Here is a 25,299-nt window from a genome sequence, read left to right on the forward strand (position 1 = left end):
CTACAGGAATTTATCCATTTTTTTCTTGGTTATCCAATTTGTTGGCATATCATTTTTCATAGTATAGTCTTGTAATCCTTTGTATTTCTGTGGCTTCCCTTGTAATTTCTCCTCTTTCATTTTGAATTTTATTTATTTGAGTCTTCTCTCTTTTTTCTTAGTAAGTCTGGCTAAGGATTTGTCAATTTTGTTTATCCTCTCATAGAGCTAGCTCTTAGTTTTGTTAATCCTGTCTATTGTTTTTTAACTGTCTATTTTATTTATTTCTGCTCTAATTTTTATTATTTCGCTCCTTCTGCCGACTTTGGGCTTTGTTTGTTCTTCTTTTTCTACTTCTGTTATGTGTAGTTTAATATTACTTATTTGAGATTTTTCTTGTTTGTTGAGGTGGGCCTGTATTGCCATAAATTTCTCTCTTGGCACCACTTTTACTGCATCCCATAAGAGTTGATGTATTGTATTTTCATTTTCATTTGTCTACAGGTATTTTTTTGACTTCTCCTTTGATTTCTTCATTGATCCAATGGCTGTTCAGTAGCATGTTGCTTAGTCTCCAAATATTGGAGTGGCTTTCCTAGCTTTTTTCTTGCAGTTGATTTCTAGTTTTATAGTATTGTGGTAGGAAAAAATGCTTGATATGATTTCAATCTTCCTAAGTTTATTGAAGTTTGCCTTGTTTCCCAACATGTGTCTATCTTTGAGAATGTTCCATGCGCACTTGAGAAGAATGTGTATTCTGCTGCTTTTGGATGGAATATTCTCTATATATCTATTAAATCAATCTAGTCTCTTGTTTCATTTAAGGCCACTGTTTCCTTGTTGGCTTTCTGTCTGGATGATTTGTGCATTGATGTAAGTGGGGTGTTGAGGTCCCCACTATTATTGTGTTGCTGTTAATTTCTCCTTTTAGGTCTGTTATAGTTGCTTTACACACTTTGCTGCTCCTGTGTTAGGTGTACGTATATTCACGTGTTATTTCCTCTTGGTGGAATATCCCTTTTATTATTATATCCTGCCCCTTTTATCTCTCATTGTTCTTTTTATCTTGAAGTCAGCTTTGTCTGATATAAGTATGGCAACATCTGGTTTCTTTGCTTGCCATTTGCTTGTAGTACTGTCTTCTATCCCTTCTCTCTGAGCTTATCTTTGTATTTATAGCTGAGATGTGTTTCCCAGAGGCAGCATATTGTTAGGCATTTTCTTTTAGTCCATCCAGCCACTCTGTGTCTTTTGATTGGAAAATTCAGTCCATTTACTTTTTGACTGATTATTGATATATGCGGGCTTAATGCTGCCATTTTATCTATTGTTTTTAGGTTGTTCTATATTTCCATTGTTTCTCTTCCTTTGTATTTCTGACTGCCATTTCAATTTGGCAGTTTTCTGTGATGGTTTTCTCAGTTTTCTCTTTATGATTTGTGGCTCTATTCTGAGTCTTTGTTTAGTGGTCACTGTGAGTTTGTATAAAATATCTCATAGATGAGACAGTCCATTTTCTGAGAGTCTCTTATCTTCTTTAGCCTAAGCTGGTTCCATCCCTTTCCTCCTCCCTGTCTGAGCTACCATTGTCACAAATTCTTCTTTTCTGAGTTGTGAGTTTTTGACTAAATTGAAGTGTTTATAGTTGTTTTGATTTTCCTATCCTTTATCTTTTATATTATACTTAAGTAGTTGCTAATCTTTTCTGATATAGAACTGCAATTTTCTAATTTTCTTTGTCTGTTTATCTCCTTCTGAAGGCTTTGTAAACCTTTTCATTTTTGTTTCAGGTAGGAGGGCTTCCTTCATAATTTCTTGTAAGGGAGGTCTAGTGGCAATAAACTCCCTCAGCTTTTGTTTATCTGGGAAAGCTTTGCTTTTCCCATTGAATCTGAAGGATAGTTTTGCTGAATAGTATATTCTTGGCTGTATGTTTTTGTCTTTCAGTATTTTGAGTATATCATTCCATTCTCTCCTAGCCTGTAAGGTTGCTGCTGAGAAATCCACAGAAAGTCTGATGGCGTTTGTCTGCAGGTTATTTTCTTCTTCCTTGCTGCCCTTAATATTTTTTCTATGTCATTGACTGTTTTAATATTATATGCCTTGGAAAAGGTCTTTTTGCATTGGTGCAATTCTGAGTTGTATTGGCTTTATGACCTTGTATGTCCAGTTCCTTCACCAGGTTCGGGAAGTTCTCAGCTATTATTTCTTTGAACAAGCTTGCTGCTCCTTTCTGGTCCTCTTCTCCCTCTGGAATGCCTCTAATTGTTACGTTGCTTTTCCTAATCAAGTCAGATATTTCTCAAAGAATTTCTTCATTTAAAAAAAATCTTAATTCTCTCTCCTCCTCTACCTGAAGCATTTCTATATTTCTGTCCTCTAATTCGCTAATTCTGTCCTCCATATGTAAGCTCTATTTTTTTATGGTTTCTGGATTATTTTTTATCTCATTAATTGTGTTTTTCATTTTGAGATTTTCTTTTTCTTTCTTTTAAGGTTTTAATCTCTTTGGTTAAGTATTCCTTTTGCTCATTAATTTTATTCCCGAGCTCATTGAACTGTCTTTCTGAGTTTTCTTATAACTCATTGAGTTTCTTTATGACAACTATTTTGAATTTTCTATCATCTAGATTGTATATTTCCATGATTTCAAAATTGGTTTCTGGAGATTTGTCATTTTCCTTCTGCTCTGAAGTTTTGCTGTAGTTCTTCATGATTTTTGATGAATTGATCCTTTGGAAGTGCATGTGTAGTATCAGGTCACAGATTCTACCTGCCACTGCTGGGGCGGGGGGGTGGGGGGCGAGTAGGAGCTGTGTTTTCTGATCCTGCCACATCTGCTGGAAGTTGTGCAGGTAGGGCTACCCTGTGTTTGCCCAGGCTGGCCACAGTCACTTTTCAGGTTGTGCTCATGTGGGCATGGTCTCTCTGCTGGGCATGTGGGTCAGACACCATAGGCGGGACGTCTGTGTTCACCAGCAGACTGGCTGAGCTGATGTGCACTCGTTGGGAGTGGTGACTTTGAGAGGCTTAGCTGCTACTCAGTGGGTTCTGTGGGCTGCTGTGCTCCATGGGTGGTGGTGCCTTATTAGCAGGTGAAGCACCTTCTTGACTGTAGTGCTCTAGGGGAAAGGGATACCCACATGGTGGCTGAGACACCACTGAGTGGTCTTGTGTGCTGCTATGCTCTGTTGGTGGGGCCGCCTTTTGAGTGGGTGGAGTGCCTTCATGTGTGCACTGTGCTCTGAGGGTAAGCACCTTTGTGAGGCCTGAGCTGACACCACTTGGTGTAGAGCATTCCCACCTGTGAGGCTGCCATGGTACAGTAGATGGTCCCGTGGACCAGGCTGCAACTCTGAAAGTGTTCGTGCAAGCCAAGCTGTCTCTGCCTTCTCTTATAGTCACACCTGACTGCTGTATGAGGATCACACAGGGAAGCGGATGGGTACACTCCCCTTGTTCCACTGCCTCTGGGGATCCAGACCTCTCACCTTCAGGAGTATAGCTGCTTGGATCTCTCAGATGTCCTTTTGTGTGGTGCAGGGAATCCTCTGCTGGTTAATGAATGTCCATTTAGTTGTAATTTAAAGGGGAGAAACCAAGGGAACAACTCACTGCCATGATGCTGATATCATGCCTAAACAGACTATTCTTTATCCATTGAAAGGTCTTGACACCTTGGTAAAAAATTAATCTACTATATTGTACAGAGTATATTTATGGGTAGTGTGGGTTAATTTATGGGATCTCAATATCTATCTATCTATCCATCTATCTATCTATCTATCTATCTATCATCTATCTAGCTCCTTTCCTCATAGTTAACTGTCTTGAATACTGTAGCTTGTAGTAAGCTGTAACATCAGGAAATGTAGTCCTCTCATTTTTTTCTTATTCTTCAAGATTGTTTTGGCAATTTTGGAATTGATGAATGCCACTATGAATTATAGGCTCAACTTGTCCATTTATTCATAGGAAGGCAAAAAGGATTTTGATAGCAATTGCATTTAATATGTACACCAATTTTTCCATGTCAAAAATGTTGTCTTTCAATCTGTTTGTTTCAGTCTTTAATTTCTTTCAACAATGGCTTATAGTTTTCATTGTTCAAGTCTTGCTCTTCTTTTGTTAAGTTTATTCTTAAGTGTTTTCATTATTTTTGATGCTATTGCAAACGGATTGTTTTTTGTAATTTTATTTTTGGATTATTCATTACTAGTGTAGAGTAGTACAACTGATCAATCACTTTTTTAAATTAATCTTGTATCCTACAACCTTTCTTACCTGTTCATAGTTCTAATAGTGTGGAATGTGTGTTTGTCTGTATGTGTGTGTCTGTGTGTCTGCTCTTAAGGTTTTCTATATTTTGGGTCATGTTGTCTGCAAATAGAGGTAGTTTTACTTGTCCATTTCCAATATGGAGATTTCTCAAAAAATTAAATATAGAAGTACCATATTATCCAGCTATTCCACTACTCGATATTTATCCAAAGAACATGAAATAAATAATTCAAAAAGATATATGCACCGCTATGGTCAGTCACAGCATTATTCACAATACCAAGTCATGGAAGCAACCCAAGTGCCCATCAAAAGATGAATGGATAAACAAGATGTGGTATATATATATACAATGGAATACTACTCAAAAGACAAAATCATGCCATTTGCAACAACATAGATGGATCTTGAGGATATTATACTGAGCAAAATAAGTACAATCAGACAAAGACAATTACTGTATGATTTCCCTCATATGTAGAAGATAAACAAATATATAGGTAAAGAGAACAGATTAGTGGCTCCCAGAAGAGAAGGGAGTTGGGGGAGGGTGAAAGGGGTAAAAGGGCACATATGTATGGTGACTAGACTATTGGTGGTGAACATGATGCAATTTCTACAGAAATATAGAAACGTTATATAATAATGTACACTTGAAATTTGCACAATGTTATAAGTCAATATGACCTCAATAAAATAATTTAAAAAATGTTTTGAGGGCTTTTAAACTTTAAGACAAAGAAATATTTTGTCTTTTTACTTTTATATGAAAATTAAAAGTAATTTGTACACCACGATTATTGTGTTACAATTCTGTATTTTTTATTGTGTTTATCTTTTCTAGTGAGTTTTATACTTTCCAGTGCTTCTGGATTGCTGTTGAAGATTGTTTTATTTCAAATAATAGAATTACCTTTAGCCTTTCTTTGAAGGCAGATGTAGTGATGATGAACTCAGTCAGCTTTTGTTTATCTGGGAAAGTTTTCATTTGCCTTTTTCCTGAGGGACAGTTTCACCGGGTATGTTATTCTTGGTTGACAGTTATTTTTGCTTCAGCATTTTGAATATATTGTTCCACTCCCTCTGGCCTCCAAGATTTCTGCTAAGAAATCTGTGTATAGCCTCATTGGAGCTCGCTTGTATGTGATGAGTCACTTTCTTCTTGCTGTTTTCTAAATTGTCTCTTTGTGTTTGAGTTTTCACAATTTGATTATGGATCTCTGTGTAGACTTTTTTGAATTTTTCCTATTTGGGTTCCTTTGGGCCTCATGATCTGGATGTCCATTTCCTTCCCGGATCTGGGAAATTTTCAGCTATTATTTCTTTAAATAAGCTTTCTGGTCTTTTCTCTCTCTCTTCTCCTTCTGAGGCTCCCATAATCCATATATTGGTTCATTTGATGATGTCCCATAGTCCACTAGCCATTCTTCACTCTTTTTCATCCTTTTTTCTTTTTGATCCTCTCACAGGATAATTTCAAGTAGCCCCTGTTTGAGTTTGCCAATTTTTTCTTCAAATTTGTCACATCTGCTATTGAAGGTCTTTGAATTTTTTCATTTCAGTGGCTGTACTCTTCAGCTCCAGAATTTCTGTTTGGTTATTTTGTTTTGTTTTCTATTTCTTTGGTGATATTCTCATTTTGTTTATGTATTATTTTCCTGATTTCATTTAGTTGTCTATATATGAGTAACAGGAGATCTTTACTTGATGAACTTCATTAAGATGATTATTTTGAATTCTTGTTAAGGAAATGAATAGATTTCAACTTCTTTAGGTTCAGTTAATATAGATATTTTTATTCCTTTGACTGTGTCTTCTGTTCCAGCAGCAATAATCCACCACCACTTTTCTTCATTCTTCTCTGCCCCTAGGTGTGTGAACTATGCTCTTTCTGTCAGTGCTCCATGTGAGATTAAGCAGTCCCCTGAAAGGCATGGGATGTTGAATGCACACTCCCATTTCTCTATCCCCTGAGTGAGAAATCACAGGCTGAGGTGTCCTCTCTCAGTGCTGAGCTGTGTTGGCTTTGGGTGGGTGTTGATGCCAGTAAAGTCAAATTGCTTGTCTTAACTGTTTTTGCAGCTGTTCTCAGTTTTGTGCTCATCTGGAGTACTACAAACTCTCCACTGGATTCTGGACCTCTCCTAAAGGTATTTTGGCCCATATAGTGTTGTTAAATAGGCATTTCTCTTGGGATGGTCGAAGGCTGGGTCTTCCTATTTTGCCACCTTACTGAAATCACTCAGCCATTATTTATTCAAATATATTTCCACACATTTCCCTGCTCTCTCCTTCCGGGACTTTCATTATGCATCTGTTGGTACACCTGGAGTCCCACAGGTGTCCGAGGCTCTGTTCATTTTCTTTAATTCTTTTTTTTTGGGCCATTGAACTGGATAATCTCAACTGACCTCTTTTTAAATTCATTGCTTATTTTCTGCCAGCTCCAATGTGCTGGTCACTAGGCTCTCTAGTGAATTTTTTACTTCAGTTATCGTACAGTTCAACTCCAGAATTTCTATTTTGCTCCTCTTTATAATTTCCATCTTCCCTCATATTCTGTTTGGTGAGATATCTTTCTCATAATTTTTTTTCAGTTCTTTAATTTTTGTGGATATTTTATTTTGTCTTGAGAATATTTAATATAGTAGATTTAAGCCTTTGTCTAAAAAGCCAACATCTGGGTTTTCTCAGATACAGTTTAAATTGACTGCTTTTTTTTCCTGTGTAAGAGTCATACATTCTTGTTTCTCTGCATGGCTCAGAACTTTTGTTGAAAACTGCATTTTTTAAAGACTATAATGTGGCAACTCTGAAAGTCAGATTCTTCCCCCCTTTCCCAGTGTTTGCTGTTCTTGCAGCTGCTTGTTGTGGTTTGTTTGTTTAGTGAATTTTTGTGAATGAATTGTGTAAAATCTGTATCCTTTTCCACATGTGGCCACTGAAGTCAGTACTTGGTTAGCTTAGTGGTCAGCTCATGAAACCAATAAATGTCTCAGACTTTCCTGAGAGGCTCTGAATGTCTGCTGGGGCATGCCTTCAATGTGCAGCCAGGCAGTCTGATATCTAACTTTGCCTTCCCTTACTGCTTGTACAGAGCCTCCAGGTCATCCAGAGGAGAGAGCTAGGGCATTCTCTAGACTTTCATGAATATGCACGCAGCCCTCCACTTGAACATCACCTTCTACACTCCAAGGAATAATTTGGAGATTTTCACAGCCAGTATAGATATTTCCTCCTCAGCTTCTCATTTTAACTTTTTTATTAGTCTGTTGTTCCCATAATTGTTATCCATCAACTCAGCCAACCTGTGACCTCAAAACACTTGCCAGTAAATATTTAACCAACTCCGTGTGAGGAGAGGCCTTTCTTGTTGGTCAAATATAGACTACTTTCCAAACGGGATGTTGGGGAAACCACCAGGAAGGTCAAATACTGACAGTTCTTTGTGAATGAAGCCTTGAAATAACTCCAGATTTGTTCTTCTCTCTCTTTTACTAAGAATGTAAGTCATCATTTTTCAATGCTGTAGCATAGCTGGGGAGCAAGAAATGGGACTAGGACATGTTAAAAGACTTTAACAGTCACTATTCTTACTGGAATTTATTCATTTTTTTTGAACCAATGATTCCTTGACTTGCTGTGAACTGTTAGTTCATTTCCAGAGTTCCAAAAAAGCATATTCTGAAAAATTTTGCCTTTTTCTTTTGCTGTTATGGAGCAACTGAGTTTTGGAGGTCTTTATTCTGTCATTTTTGTGGAAATCACCCCCATGCCAATTCTTAGTGATAGAGAAAATATGCTCTTCTAATTTCAAATATTTATTGAGATAAATTTTTTGTTTTTTCCTTTTGTCCAATCTTTCTTATAATCAGAAAAAACCCTCAAGTAATTTCCACCACACAAAGTTATTTCCAAAGTTAAAAACATAATATAGTATACTTGCTTTATAAATAAGTGGGTATGTTATTTTTTTATCAAGAAAGATGATTTCATGATAATTCTGTGTCTGCTATGCAACAAGGATTAATAATTTTCAACCTCCCAGGTAGCTCATCCTTCTATTCCTTTTTTTATCCTCAAAAGTCACAGTAGGTACTAATGAAGACCATATCTCAGGACCAGGCCAGGGAACAAATAGATCCCAAGTGTCAGGATTCTCCTCTCTGTTCTCACCACCACCTCCCTTATAGGCAATTAATACGGAGATTGCCCATACCTGGAGAACAAGAAGAGGATGAATAAGGGTATAGACAATGTCAGTTGCAGTGTGCGCCAGTCTTGAATGACAAAGCCCAGTCCTCCCATGAGTATCTGTCCAATATTGCAGGAATTTAATATTATCCCTGTCATCAAAGCTATTGATTTGGGCCCTGTCCACTCTGACACTGGAAGAAAAGACAGACAATAATAATAAATTCAGAGAATGGGACATTTCAAGGCCAATTAAAGGCAAGGAGGCAATAAAAGCTCAAAATATTGACTTACTGGTACTGACAGCATTTGTTATAATATTCATGAGACAGATCCCACCCAGGAAGCGTAATGAGCAGTAAACTGGGAAGGTGGGAGCAATGGCTGCACAGGTCCCAGAGATGGCAAACAGGAGCAAACAACATCTGAAAATAATCTTCCGTCCAAACCTAAGAAATAGTGAACGAGGTAGGTTATTTAGGAACAATGATAACTCTTGGAAAACTTGACGAAAGTTGACACATCTTGAAATTTAGAATAAATGTTTAACAAGTGAAACATTGCACTTGAGACCTGGAAGAATAATTATATTAGTTAATAGCAGAAATCACAGATGTCACCCTCCTTATTTGTCAATATGAGACTGCTGTCAAAGCTCTCTCACCAGCCTATCACCAGGAGGCCTCTTAAGCCGTATGAAACCATATAAAAGAAGATAAAATACGGGCAGTTGTCACAAATGTTTATTATAAATGACATGCATTTAGGATAGAGGATTTGTGTGCTGTGTTTAGAGCAGTGAGGATTTACTTGGGTCTGCATTATCAAGGTAAAAACGACATGTATTTGAAAGGAGGAGTAGGATTACAACACATCAAGTTTGCAGATAGATTGCATAAGGGCCACTCTCAGCTGTGTCTGAGTTTGAAGACCTTGAGAAGTATGTTCCAGCTCAAACAGAAGATAACCCAGCAACCATTCCACTCACTGCAGGATCTGACAGGAAGTTCACAGAGGAGAGGATGGGGTGAGGCAGAGAATAAGGAAGAAAGAATGGAAAATAAGCAAAAGGAAGAGAATTCTATACATCAGGGAGTGGCAGGAAGGGGCCCAATGTGGAGTTAACTTGACAAAACTACATGTGCTGATACTAAATTCGCAGTAGTGTTAACATATGGACAAATCTTGGGTTGGACCCCTGCTCTGAAACATTGGTTACCTTAGTAGTAGTATATTTAAGTCATTATAAATTTTGTAAAAGGCGTTACTTTTAGAGTATTTTTACATTTATTATATTACTATATTTGCATCAGAGAACTCATGATAGAATGAACTGTCTTTTTAAAAAGAGCTACAGTTGAGGACATGATGGAGTGGCAACCACTAGACAACTGAGAAATGAAAATACAATAAGTGTAATGAGAGTCCCTAGATCCTAAATAAACCCTCATGTTGCTGATGCCAGAGGTTCAGAGGGAGGGATGGATAGTTGGAGCACAGGGCACTTTGAGGGAGATAGTCTTCTAATGGTGGATAAATGACATTATCCATTTGGCCCTAAGACTGTACAACAAAAGAGTGTGCCTGAATGTAAACAATAGATTTATTCAATAATGTATCAATATGAGTCCATCAATTGAAACAAATGTACCACACGAATGGAAGATGTTAATCACATGGGAAACTGTGTATGTGAGGGGCTATATGAGAACTCTCTGTACTTTCTACTCAATATTTCTGTAAACCTAAAATTGCTCTACAAATTAAAGGCTACTAGTAAAAAAAAGTCATCATAAAGGGACAACCATTCTGTTTTTCATTTTCAGTACAGTATTCAATAAATTCCATGACATATTCCACACTTTGTTTTAGAAGAGGATTTGCATTAGATGATTTTGTCCAACTGTAGGCTAATGTAAGTGTTCTGAGCATATTTAAGGCAGGCTAGGTTAAACTAAGAAGTTTGGTAGGTTAAGTGTGTTAAATGCACTTTTGACTTACGATATTTTCAATTTAAGATGGGTTCATTGGGAAGTAACCTCATCACAAGTTGAGGAAGATTTGTACCTGCATTCTCAATGATATTCCACGTTTTATAATACTATATACAAATAAAGGGATAAATAATAAACATATTAGAATGGTCTCTGATAAAGGATGAGAATGGAGACAAATGGAAATACATACAAACTGATGAACATACGTGAAAGAAGCCTTGCCCAAAATAAGGAGGATACTACATCATGAATGAGGAAGATGATTAACTGAACTTTTTTGATTCACTAAAGATACAGTTGGAGCAAGTTTGGTGACGTCATGGCACAATGAATTTACCCGGGATTCTCTCCCCTCCAACTTACAATGAACAGGGACATCCATACTTCAACAGAGGACATCCTAACACAACGCAAAAGATGTCAGAGAGACATGCAGCCATACGACAGAGGGAAGAGAGGCTGGAGCCTCCTCAGAGGACCTGGAACAGGGTAAGAGAGAACTTCACTCACTCCCCTAAAGACTGCAATCTGTGACCACAGGAGACTCAGAGAGGGAAGGAATGGGGGAGAGGATGTTTGTTTGTGGGAACATCAAGGACCCCCGAGGTCCTCTGCAGCCTAGAGGGAAGACCTCTACCCGGGTGAGAACTTTTGCAGGGGGTGACCTCATCAAGCCAACACCCCAGGAGAGCAGATAGCGAGAGCAGAGTAAGAAAGCCCGGAGTGCACATAGGAGAAAGCACTCCTCCCCCCACCTGCTCTGCTGCTCCACTGCCTGGGATCTCAGCTGAAGGCAGAGGGCTCAGAATACGTGGCTCTTGACCCTCACCCAGTGGCAATAGGTGGTAACTGCAACCAAGTAATATCAGGATGCATAAGCACCAAACCACTTCCTCCAGCAATATCGAACACTATATCAAATTTCCAGAAGAGACAGAAAATGACAAGTACTCAGAATTCAGTCCTGAGGACACAGAAATATGTAATCTAAATGACAATGAATTCAAAATAACTATCATCATAAAACTCAACGAGGTAAAAGAGAACATAGAGAAAAAATTCAATGAGTTCAGGAGCTACTTCACAAAAGAGATTGAAATTAAAGAAGAATCAATCAGAAATATTAGAGATGAAAGACACAATGGAAGAGATAAAACAAAATGCGGGCTCCCTGAATGCTTGAGCAGACACCATAGAGGAGCATATCAGCATAATCGAAGAAATACATGTTGAAATGCTCCAGACAGAGGAAGAGAGAGAACTAAGGCTAAAAAGAAATGAAGAAAGTCTCCGTGAAATATCTGACTCAATTAGGAAATGCAACATAAGAATTATAGGTATTCAAGCAGGAGAAGAGAAGGAGATTGGAGCAGAAATCATGTTCAAAGAAATAATAGCAGGGAACTTCCCAAACCTAGGGAAAGAGAGGGAAATCTGTGTGGAAGAGGCTTCCAGATCTCCTAGATATGTCAATGTAAAAAGACCTACTGCAGGGCATGTAGTAGTAAAACTAGCAAAAATGAATGACAAAGAAAGAATACTAAGGGCAGCAAGGCAGAAGAAAAACACCTACAAAGGAACCCCTATCAGGCTTTGAGTGGATTTCTCTGCAGAAACCTTATAAGCTAGGAGAGAATGGGATGACATACTCAAATCTTTGAAGGACAAAAATTTTCAGCCAAGAATACTCTATCCAGCAAAAAATATCCTTCAGATATGATGTAGAAATAAAACCTTTCACAGACAAACAAAAGCTAAGAGAGTTCATAGCCACAAGACTGCCCTTACAAGAAATCCTCAAGAAGCCCCCTCATACCTGAAAAAAGGGAGAAAGGGGTTGCAAAGCACAGAGTAAGGAGAGAAAAAGGTAGACAGAATCAGAATAGGATGACAAATACACAAGTATAGCATTAAAGATAACAGGGAAGGACAACACCAAAATCAAGATAATCTTGTCAGTTTAACCACAAACTCACAACACAAGATGGAATAAAATGTGAGAAAAACAACTTAGGAGGGGAGGAGGAAAGGGACTGAATCGGTTTAGACTAAGGAAATAAGAGGTCATCAGAAAATGGACTATCTTACACACTAGATTCTGAATACAAACCTCATGGTAACCACTAAACAAAAAAGCACAACAGAGACACAAAGAATAAATAAGGAGAAAACAAAGAAACACATCATAAAAAACTACATAATTCAATGGGTAGAGCAAAACACATAGGACAAGAAGCAAAGGAAATGCAGGAGAACTAGAAGATGAGTGATAAAATGACACCATTAAGCCCTTACATATCAATAATCACCCTAAATGTAAGTGGATAGAATTGTCCAATAAAAAGACAGAGTAGCAACATGGATTAAAGAACATGACCCAACAATGTGCTGCTTCCAGGAAACACATCTCAGCTCCAATGACAAACACAGGCTCGGAGTGAAGGAATGGAAGATGACACTCTAAGCTAATGGCAAATAAAAGAAAGCAGGTGTTGCAATACTTATATCAGACAAAGTAGACTTCAAGATAAGTAAGGTAAAGAGAGACAAAGGCGGCAATATATAATGATCAAAGGGACACTCTATCAAGAAGAAATAACACTTATAAATATTTATGCACCTAACACAGGAGCACCAAAGTTCATAAAGCAGCTATTAACAAACCTAAATGGAGATATTAATAATAACACAATAATAGTAGGGGACCTCAATGCTCCACTCACATCAATGGATAGATCATCCAGACAGAAAATCAGTAAGGAAACAGTAGAATTAAATGAAAAGCTAAAGCAGTTGGACTTAATAGACATATATAGAACACTCCATCAAAAAACAGCATAATACACACCCTTCTCAAGTGTGCATGGAACATTCTCAAGGATAGACTATATGTTGGGAAACAAGGCAAGCCTCAATAAATTTAATAAAATTGAGATAATAACAAGCATCTTTTCTGATCGCAATGCTATAAAGCTACAAATTAGTTACAAAAAAAGTTGATAAAGGGACAAAGATGTGGAGACTAAACAATGTGCTATTGAACAAGCAATGGATCATTGAAGAAATTAAAGGAGAAATCAAAAAAAATCTGCAGACAAATGAAAATGATAACTTGCCATACCAACTCATATGGGATGCAGCAAAAGCTGTATTAAGAGGGAAATTCATCACAATACAGACAAGAAAAATCCCAAATAAGCAATCTCAAATTACACCTAACTGAATTAGAAAAAGAACAAACAAAGCCCAAAGTCAGCCGAAGGAGAGAAATAATAAGAATCAGAGCAGAAATAAATGTCATTGAAACAAAAACAGCAGTGGAAAGGATCAGTGAAACAAAGAGCTGGCTCTTTGAGAAGGTAAATAAAATTGACAAACCCCTAGCCAGACTTACAAAGAAAAAAAAGAGAGAAAGCTCAGATAAACAAAATTTGAAATGAAAGAGGAGAAATAACAATGGACAGCACAGAAATACAATGGATTATAAGAGAATACTATGAAAAACTATATGCCAACAAAATGGATAATCTAGAGGAAATGGATAAATTCTTAGACTTTTAAAACCTCCCAAAGCTGAATCAAGAAGAAACAGACAATCTGAACAGATCAATCACAAGGAAAGAGATTGAAACAGTAATCAAAAACATCCCAAAGAATAAAACCCCAGGACCAGACTGCTTCCCTGGGGAATTCTACCAAACTTTCAGAGAGGATTTAATACCTATTCTTCTCAAGCTATTCCAAAAAATTAGGGAAGATGGAACACTTCCTAACACATTCTACGAGGCCAACATCACTCTGATACCAAAGCCTGACAAGGACAATACAAAAAAGGAAAACTACAGACCAATATTGCTGATGATTATAGATGCAAAAATTCTCAACAAAATTTTGGCAACTCGAATTCAGCAATACATGAAAAGGATCATACATCATCATCAAGTGGGATTCATACCAGGGACACAGGGACAGTTTGATATCTGCAAATAAATCAATGTGATACACCACATCAACAGATTGAGGAATAAAAGCCACATGATCATCACAATAGATGCAGAGAAAGCGTTTGACAAGATCCAACAGCCATTTATGATAAAGACTCTTAACAAAATGAGGGTAGAAGGAAATTACCTCAACACAGTAAAGGCCATATATGACAAACCCACAGCCAACATCATACTCAATGGGAAAAACTGAACACCGTCCCCCTGAGAACAGGAACAAGACAAAGATGCCCACTATCACCACTCTTATTCCACATAGTACTGGAGGTTTTGGCCAGAGCAATTAGGCAAGAGAAAGGAATAAAAGGAATCCAAATAGGGAGTGAAGAAGTGAAACTCGCTGTTTGCAGATGACATGACCTTATATAGAGAAAATCCCAAAGAATCCATTGGAAAACTAACAGAAATAATTAACAACTACAGCAAAGTTGCAGGGTAGAAAATCAACTTACAAAAATCAGTTGCTTTTCTATACTCTAATAACAAACTTACCGAAAGACAACTCAAGAATACAATTCCATTTACAATCGCAACTAAAAGAATAAAGTACTGAGGAATAAATTGAACCAAGGAAGTGAGGGACTTATACAATGAAAACCACAAGACATTACTGAAAGATATTGATAATGACATAAAGAGATGGAAAGAGATTCCATGCACATGGATTGGAAGAATAAACACAGTTAAAATGTTCATACTACCCAAAGCAATCTACAGATTCAATGCAATCCCAATCAGAATCCCAATGACATACATCATGGAAATAGAACAAAGAATGCTAAAATTCATGTGGGACAACCAAAGACCCTGAATTGCTAAGGCAATCCTGAGAAAAAAGAACAAAACTGGAGACATCACAATCCCTGACTTCAAAAAATGTACTACAAAGCCATAGTGATCAAAACGGCATGCTACTGCTACAAAAACAGGCACACAGATCAATGGAACAGAACTGAAAGCTCAGAAATAATACCACACATCTATGGACAGCTAATCTTTGACAAAGTTGCCAAGAACATACAATGGAGAAAATATAGTCTCTTCAATAAATGGTGTTGGGAAAACTGGACATCCACGTGCAAAAGAATGAAAGTAGACCATTATCTCATGCCATACACAAAAATAAACTCAAAATGGATCAAAGACTTGAAGATAAGTCCTGAAACCGTAAAACTCCTGGAAGATAATATAGGTAGTACACTCTTTGACATCGAACTTAAAAAGATCTTTTAGAATACCATGTCTTCTCAGACAAGGGAAACAAAAGAAAAAATAAACAAGTGGGAGTTCATCAGACTAAAGAACTTCTGCAAGGCAAAGGAAAACTAGGATCAAAACAAAGAGATAACCCACCAACTGGGAGAAAATATTTGCAAATCACATATCTGACAAGGGGTTAATCTCCATAATATATAAGGAACTCACAACTGAACAATAAAAAAACCAAACAGCCTGATCAGAAACTGGGCAGAGGATATCAACAGAGATTTTTTCCAAAGAAGATATACAGAGGCCAATAAACACATGAAAAGATGTTCAACATCACTAATCATCAGGGAAATGCAAATCAAAACTACACTAAGGTGCCACCTTATGCTAGTTAAAATGGTTATAATCAGTAAGACTAAAAATAACAAATGTTGGAGAGGTTATGGAAAAAAGGGAACCCTCATACACTGCTGGTGGGAATGCAAACTGGTGCAGCCACTGTGAAAAACAATATGGAGATTCCTCAAAAAACTAAAAATAGAACTACCATATGACCCAGCTATCCCACTACTGTGTATCTACCCAAACAACTTGAAATCAACAATCCAAAGTAACATATGCACCCCTATGTTCATCGCAGCAGTATTCACAATAGCCAAGACATGGAAACAATCCAAGTGCCCATCGACACTGATGATTGGATAAAGAAAGTGTGGTATATATATACAGTGGAACACTACTCAGCCATAAAAAGACAAATTCATCTGATTTGCAGCAACATGAAAGGACCTGGAGAGAATTACGCCAAGTGAAATAACGCAGACTGAGAAAGACAAACACAAGATCATTTCACTCATATGTGGAATACAAACAAATACACGGACAAAGAAAACAGTTCAGTGGTTACTAGGGGAAGCGGGGTGGGGGGTGGGCACCGGGGGTGAAGGGGAGCACATATTTGGTGACAGTCAAGAAATAATGTACAACTGAAATCTCACATTGATGTAAACTATTATGAACTCAATAAAAAAATACAGTTGGATGACTCCATTCATAGAGGAAGTTAAACCTGTAGACAAGGAGAACAGATTAGTGGTTACCAGCAGAAAGGGGTGGGGTGGTGGTGGGCACAAAGGGTGAAGTGGTGTACCTACAACACGACTGACAAACAATAATGTACAACTGAAATTTCACGAGGTTGTAAACTATCATAATCTCAATAAAAAGTAAAAAAAATTACAGTTGGTGCAGTGTCTTGCTAGAGACTTACCATCCCTTTCCTTCTTTCAGGGCACAGAGGAAGACATTTTCCAAGACCGATTGTAGTTTCCATGGGGCCCTATAACTGGGACAATGAGACATGGCAAAGAGAGGCATGCCAATTTCAGGCCTGACAATAAATTGTCCATTGTGGTCTTAACACTCTCTCACAGGTATTAGAGTCCTACAATGGATGGAGCTGGTTCCCTGAGCCACTGCCTGAAAGACGGATACCTAGGAGGGTCACTCTACCATATCTGACTGAAACATCAGAGAGCACTAACATTTCATGATCGTAACCGATTGAGAGTTTGTGTAGATAACTACTGTGACTACTATGGCAGTACCGTGATGAAAATGCTGTTTGATGAAGATAAGTAGAAAAGCTTCAAGTGCATTTTTGATTGCAGGAGAAGGAAGGAGAGGAAGCAAGGAGAATATCTAGTGTGAAAAGGCGTCAGTCTTGATACAATTTAACGATGAGATGTTAGGTTAGGGCAAAAGTGAATGCTGGTGAAAAAGAAATGAAGGCACAGATGGATACATAGCACATGATCAACAACTTTGGGTAGATTTGCAATCTGACAAAGAAAGAAGTCAAGCCTGGAAAACTGGAGTAACCAGGTAAGGGAATAACAGTTCCAGCTGTGGTGATGTAAAATTGTGATCACTCGATGAGTTATTGCTTCAGGCAGGGTTGAATCTGCTTGACATCACTGGTATCTAGCTGTGTTTCTTTCCTGAGTTACCCTCCCACCCTCATAACTATAAAAATATTTATATGCTAATACAGTCCAAATTAATATCCAGTCTTGACCTCTTCTGTGGCCTCTATATCCATGTATACACCTGTCTGCCTGAATCTCCACATGTATGTCTAATAGGCAACTCCATCTCAGAAGGTCCAGACAGCTGTCTTGATTTTCTCCCCAAATTTGCTTCTACCCTTGTCCTCTCCCATCTTGCATAGTGGCATCAGAATTTACTCATTTGTTCAGGCCGAAAGTCTATATCCCCTTGAAGACATCTATTTCTCTCACTAGAAGTCCCCCAATAGTAAAAAAAAAAAAAAAAAGCTAAACCACCAGAAAGTCTTATTCCCTCTATGTCTAAAACACTTCCAAAATCCAGGTACATCTTACCATCTGCATGGATCCCTCTTCAATTTACACTCTTGTCATCTCTTGTCTGGACTATTGCAGTAGCCTCCTAGCTGGTCTCTGATACCACTCAGTGGAGAAGTGTCACTTTTAATTTGCCATGTTCTCAAATTTCACTTAAAAAATAAAGGCGGGGGGCCGGCCCCGTGGCTGAGTGGTTAAGTTGGCGCGCTCCGCTGAGGGCGGCCCAGTGTTTCGGCAGTGGAATCCTGGGCGCGGACATGGCACCGCTCATCGAGTCACACTGAGGTGGCGTCCCACATGCCACAACTAGAAGGACTCACAACTAAGAATATACAACTATGTACCGGGGGGCTTTGGGGAGAAAAAGGAAAAAAATAAGATCTTAAAAAAAAATAAAGGCTGGGAAATGGAATGAGAATAATTTGGGTGGAGGCATCACTAGATAGAAAGTCAGGGAAGAGCTCTTTGAGGAGGTGATATCGGAACTTGAGAAATTAGAAGATATAGGCTGAGCCATGTGCGGGGAAGAGTATCTGGAACAGAAGGAAGAGCACGTGTAAGTGCTGTGTGGTGGAACCAGCTTGATGCTTTGAAGACTAGAGGGAATGGGGGACAGTGGTAGGATAAGAGGTGAGATGGGATGCAGGGGCCACATCTCGTCCTTGGAGGACTTGGATTTTATTCCATGTACATTGGAGTGTCTCTTGGGTCCTGGGGTAAGAAAGACAGAAGAAAGCCCAAGCTTGAGAATGCACAGATAAGCTCAGTATGCGGATGAAATGTGTCCATTAACCAGAGTCACATATAAGCAGGTGGTGCCTTTTGAAGAAGTGAGCTACACAGTCTCAAAAGTTTTCCAACAGAAACTAGGCGGTTATTAGTCAGAAATGCAGAACCATCTTCATCGCATAGAGAGTTGAACTTCATACTTCTAAGGCTGCTTTAATATCTTCTAAAATACACTTTACTATTTAAGATTGACAAATCTGAGCGGTCGGTACTGAAATCAATCCTATTACAGTTGGTCTTGTGGCTGCCACTATTATCTCCTACCCAATTGGCCCCCCAACCCAACTGTCACATCCCCATCATTCTTATATCTATTATTAAGCATTTCCCTGAAGTTTATGTTATGTGCAAAAAAATGCACATATCAAATGCACACAAGTTTGTTAATTCTGTCAAAGTAAATGTACCCATTTAAGCAGTCGGGGGTAAAAATAAAACACCGCTATCACACAAGAAGCCCATCTTGTGCCTCATCCTAATCGCTGCTCCTACCAAAGATATCCAATATCACGACTTTTAATACCATAGATTAGTTTGCCTGCATTTGACCTTTGTAAAAATTGGAATCATACAATATGTGACATACAGTATATGAAATACAATGTATGACATAATCATATCGTCTATGACATAATCCTCATGTCATATAATGTTTTTCCATGTGGTTGGTTGTATGTGGCTATTGTTTGTTCTTATTGCTGAATATAAGTTTATATGAATCTACTACAGTTTACTTTTTCATCCTACTCTTGATGGGTATTAACTTGTACCTATGCTCCAAGAAAACTTATTTATCCATAATTTTTCATTAGATTGCTTCATTCGTTAATTCATTATACATTCATTCATTCACTCATTATGCTATTTGAATTAATAGTATAGAGGCCTGAGTCTGAACACTGGGGGAAATGAAAACTCTGGTACAAATACTTATATAGGTAATATTTAACTATGAAAAACTCAAAGGTCATGACTTTTAGTTGAACTGGGAGTGTCCAGTGACATACAAAGTCCCTCAGTACCCAAATGGGAGACATGGTTGGATGACAGCAATGGTTGACTGCCTCCTTCAGAAAGAGCTCTGCCAGGACACAGGAAGCCCCAAACTTCTCATCCCCTAAGCCATGTCATCCTAGGTTCTTATTATGATTTACTTTACATGGTTACAAATGTTACCTGTTAAAGCCATTTCACAAGGATCAGCATCCAGACTACAGGTGCAATGTGCTACCATACCATCAGTGTCACATTGCTATGCAAGCCACAGCTTTGATAATAATGATTATCCATTGCACATGTGTGCCTACATGGTGGGTATGCAAGGACGACCAGTCTAGAAGCGTCCATAATCATTTATCTAACAGGGACTAAGTGGTTCAGAGCATTGCCAAGGCCAATAATCCCGTTTCACAAATTTGTGCTTTCGAATATGTAGGTACTTTCTGCCTCAAAACCTATTCCCTTCCCTGCATTGAACTAACTCCTAGTCATAAACCTCAAATACTGGCATCTACTCTAAAAATCCCTCCCTGAAATTTCCTTGAGTCTCATTTAGATATCCTTCTCTGTCTTCCTTCATGCAGCACAAGGACAGGTTAATCACCCCAGAGTATAATTTCCAGTTCCTGTGTCAAACACTCTTATTAGGTGGTAGCTCTCTGGAGTCAGAGACAAAGGTCAGCACACAGCACAATGAAAAGCACACAGTTAGAGCTCAGGAAGGAGTTCTAAAATAAAGGGTTGAAAACAGCAGCTGATAAATAGCCCAGAAGAAAGTGAGGTGACACTCACCTGTCTGAAATATGGCCAAATATCAGACCTCCCAGCAGCTGGGCAACCATAAACAGGGATTGAGCCACTGATATTAGGGACTGCGATTCACACACTAGGTCCCACTGGAAGGGAAGGAAGGCGCACAGCACTTTTAGAAGGGTTTAAATCCTTTAGTGGGAACTGACTTCATACTCCTACGTATGATGTACACAACCTCCTGCTATGTGGGTCCTGCCTCCCTTTCCTAACCCTTCTCCCCTAAGATCCCACACTCTAAAAACAGTGAACTTTTCTCAATACTTCAAATGCAGCTAGCTCATCACTCTCTGTTCTCTCAGATCCTTTAAATAGTCTGTATCCTCGTGTCTATATATCTTTCTTCATTTTCCTCCTAGACCACCAATTCCTTTTATTGCATTAACTTACACACAGTCTTCAGATATTATTTCAAACATCATTTTTCCAAGAAACTGTTCCTCATCCTACAGTTAACATAATGGCCCTGCCTTTGAATTCACTTAGCAGTCAATATTCAGCTGCTACAGTAACCTTCATCTCTGGCTACAGATCAAACCACTCGAAAAACTTCAAAATACTCATTCCTGGATCCTTTGACCAGAGGTTCTAATTTACTTACACTGGGCATAAGTTTTCTTTGAGTATTGAGAATCAATGACTGAGCATAACATTACTTTTTAAATTATAGATCTCTCTCACTAGAGTAAAGGATATAGTGACAGGTTCATGTTTGGTTTATTCAATTCACTAACCTCAATACTAATACTCTTGACTGCCATAGTGTAGACAAGTAACATTATCTGCTGAAGGAATGAAGAACAGGCTGATTATGGTATTCCCTTGGGGACTAAATGTATAAAGCAAGCCCATCTTTTGTGTTAGGTCTAAACACTTTTTACATGGGGCCTCTTACCTCAGTCACGATGGTGGAGGAGAAGGAGCTTCGGTCATACACCCAGCCGTCCACACAGGGCTCCGTGTCTGGCTCACTCATGTTAGGGAAGGTCCCATTTAGGTCAAGGAACTGCCACTGGGGATGGATGAAGCGACGACACTTCTCTGGCCTCAAGTTTGAGTCCAGTGGGATGGAGATTCTCAGAAGGGTTTCTTGGCTGAGGATTTCAGTGCCATTAGCTGAGACAGTGTCATTGTCAAGGATGTGGACCCAGCAGCGGTGACCAGGGACGGCTGCAGTGAAGTTCTCCAATAGCATATGAGGGTATGCTATGAGGATGCAGATACAAAAGAAAGCTGTCTGAAGGATCTGGAATCTCCCCAGGCTTCCGACTTGATCCAGGAGGTCCTGAAAGGCCATCAAGGCTGAACAGGTGATCCCCAAGAGGAGGCACAACGACTTCACAGGGACAAGTTCAAAGAGAGAAAATATTTCCTTTCACTGTCACACCAAGTCCGTGTCGATCCTGACATGACTTTCTCCTCAGTGGCCCCGCCTCACCACTACTGAAGAGCAGTGGGAGAAGTTGTCCCCAAGTCTTTTGAGGTTAGGCAGCTAGACAGTTTCAATAAAGTCACAGATTTAATTATTTGGCAAAAAGACTTCAGCTGTTGACAAGTAAACCTGCTTAAAAGACTACTCACTGCATGACCCTGATCTTAGAGGCTCCTGAGAAGTCAACTGTACTTTAGGCAGAAATACACCTGTTCTCCACACATCCTTAAATACACCTGTTCTCCACACATCCTTAAATACACCTGTCCAATGATCTGCTATTATTTTCAGAAAAGAGATGTTTGGAGACTCAAAAGTAAACTGCTTTGTGATCTTCTGGTGCAAAGAGAAGAGGGCAGGGCTTTTCTTGGTTAGGACTGATTTTTGATTAAAAGTTAAAGGAAAAAATGCTTAGTTAAATTAAAGCAAAATGGAATGCTGTTCACAAACACTAATTTTTGGTGACTGAAGTTCTGCTTCAGTTCGAATCATACCAGTGACAGTGAACTTAAGATTTTTGAAATAACGAAATTTTGAAAAGGAGGGGGAAATAGTATTTTTCTGTAACCATTTATTTTACCAGATTTATTGAGCCATTCAGGTAGCATTTCAGACTTTCTCTGCTGCTGCTATAAGTAAACGGTGTTATGTATTTACATATATTTGTATATTATATATTTATTTATAAATTTACAAATAAAATGTGAGGTCAGTGTTTCAAGGTCTCAAAATCCAGTTAATAAGAGACAGATGCATAAATAATTACACTGCAATGTCAAAAGATAACCATAAGGAAGATACACAATGTGCTATGGCAGAATTAAAGAGAAAATGTTAATGATTCCTGGAGAGATTTCACGGGGTTGGGAAGTGATCCTTGTAGAAACGGACTTTTACCTGCTCTTAAAGGAAGATTCTTGAGACTCTGAAGCAGCAGGTGAAGAAAGGGAAAAAAGTCAATTTCTGACCAAGAGACTAATAAGTACACAATTATAGTAAAAGGGTAAGTAATATTTGTGCACCTACAGGATAATCAAAAGCTAGACGCTAAAGAATATAGAAGGTAATAATGGGAGAAGGTAGGTTGACAAAAATAACGTTTAGAATTTATTCTGCATACTTGAGTTTCTTATCCTTGAATTTGAAATTCAGCACCTGTGGAACATCTTAGAATGCGGATTCCTGTGCAGCCCATAGAGATTCCCTTTCAGGAAATGACTTTGTCAGAGAAATTCCAAAGATGAAATTTAAGGAATTATTGAATGTTACTGTAAAATTTTAGAAAGGAGTATGTCTCAGTTTGCTAGGGCTACCATAACAAAATACCACATGCTGGGTGGCTCAAACAACAGAACTTTCCTTCCTCACAGTTCTGGAGGCTAGATGTTCAAGATCAAGGTGTTGGCACCTTTGGTTTCTTCTGAGGCCTGTCCCCTTGGCTTGCAAGATGGCCATCTTCTCACTGTGTCCTTACATGACCTTCCTCTGTGTGTGCACATACCTGGTGACTCTTCCTCTTCTTCTAAGGACACCCATAATATGGGATTAAGGCCCCACTCAAACGGTCTCATTTTAACTTATTCATCTCTTTAAAGTCTTTATCTTCAAATATGGTTATATTCTGGGGCATTAGGGGTTGAGAGCTCAACATACAAATTTGGGGAGACACAATTCAGGGTTATATAATTAAATTTTTATTTTAACGAAGTACTGATACCAAGTAAAAATAGTGAGAAGTGAGTGGTCCAGCAAGGCAGACCATTCAGAGCCATAGGAGTATAATGATATAAATGGTGACAGTCACAGCTAAGAATTCACTGAGTATTCACTAGGTGTCAATTCTGTCATAAGCACTTTTCACGTTTTTATGCCTTTAGTCTTCACCTCCTTATTGTCTGCATCTTACCACTGAGAAAACAGAGGTCCAGAGAGATTAAATAACTTGCGAAAGGATATCCAGAGTGTAAGTGGTGACGCCAGCACATGAACAAAGGTAGTTTAACGCCAAAGACAATCTTTTACTCACTTTTGATTTACTAGTTTTATCCTCATAAACAAAATGATTATTTTTATGAAATGATGAAGGTGTATCTAGAGTCAAGTAGACAGAGAGAGAGAAGAAGCTGACATCATTGTTCCCCATCCTCCAAATCTTCCACAAAACACAGAAAAATTAAAGGAGAGGAAATTCAGTACCATGGACTTAAGTAAGTACCATGATAATCAAACGTAGACACAAAAAATAATGAAGTTGAATGTTCCATGGATCAAACAGCAAGCATCTCTAGAGTAATGGGGGAAAAGGAGGATGAAGAGCAAAACATATTAAAAAGGCAATAACAGTCACTAAAAACATATCGATATCTTCCTATGTGCCAAACACTGGGTGAGGTCTTTTCCATGCGCCTGCTTTTTATTCTTCACAACCACCCTGTGAGATGGGAATTATTCCCCTTGTTTTGCAGGAAAAATATATGCCCAATCAAGTTGGCTGAGCTAGTATGATGTGAACATAGTATAAATGTTAATAAAATCCGGCAGGAAGTCCAATGTTGGATATGTAGTGGAGGATGAACCTGGTGGCCAAGGATGGGCAGGAAATCAGGAAACTCTGCATAATTCTAGAAACACCTGGCTGTAAATTCTCATGCCATCCTTATAGTAAACTTCTTTTGCGGCTTCTTTTATGTCACAGATTCCACAATTATTTATAGGACAAAAGAATTCCAAGCACTGCAACGTTGATCTGAGAAGTTTATGTCTTACTGAAATGCAGGAGAGGTGAGAACTGCTCTCCTTCTTGATGAGCTCGCATTGGGTACCACCACTGCTATCTCTCTGGGTTTTGTTACATATGTGCTCTTAACCTGATATGTTGATTTATTTATGTCTCCTTTCCTTCCAGCATCACTGGTTGATTTGCTAGCTTGATTTAAGTTTCTCTAATTAGACATTTGCAGTGATTTGCTTCTGTGCTCAGTTTTCCCTTTGATCCCATTGAAACTCTTCAATATTACAAGAGGGCAAAACTAGGATTCACATTCATCATTGCTTATTGGGGACAGATGTGCACTAGACCATGTGAGAAACTTCTGTAAGGCAAGGCTGCCTTCAAAACTGAGGCCTCCGCAATGATTCTCCTCAGAAATATGCCCCAGGAAGATGCTGCCCTCATCCCTGAATACATCTCCGAGTAACTCTGTGGAATCACAGCCTTCCCC

The 25,299-nt window shown here is 38.5% G+C and overlaps 1 protein-coding gene across 2 annotated transcripts in view; it reads right to left on the reverse strand.

Moving 5' to 3' along the window:
* The window catches only part of SLC22A24 (solute carrier family 22 member 24), a 52,123-nt gene extending 29,442 nt beyond the window's left edge, over nucleotides 1-22,681 (reverse strand). For both annotated transcript variants that reach the window (XM_014827098.3, XM_014827097.3), the window contains exons 1-4: nucleotides 21,542-22,681; nucleotides 20,629-20,732; nucleotides 8,749-8,903; nucleotides 8,480-8,648 (exon numbers count right to left, since the gene is read on the reverse strand). In XM_014827098.3, coding sequence (XP_014682584.2) covers nucleotides 8,480-8,648; nucleotides 8,749-8,903; nucleotides 20,629-20,732; nucleotides 21,542-21,943 — 830 coding nt within the window. In that variant the 5' untranslated portion in view covers nucleotides 21,944-22,681. The remainder of the gene's footprint in view (nucleotides 1-8,479; nucleotides 8,649-8,748; nucleotides 8,904-20,628; nucleotides 20,733-21,541) is intronic.
* Nucleotides 22,682-25,299: the final 2,618 nt, after the last annotated feature.

The sequence above is a fragment of the Equus asinus genome, chromosome 17 (genome assembly GCF_041296235.1).
Source record: "Equus asinus isolate D_3611 breed Donkey chromosome 17, EquAss-T2T_v2, whole genome shotgun sequence".
In the NCBI taxonomy this organism is placed as follows: domain Eukaryota; kingdom Metazoa; phylum Chordata; class Mammalia; order Perissodactyla; family Equidae; genus Equus; species Equus asinus.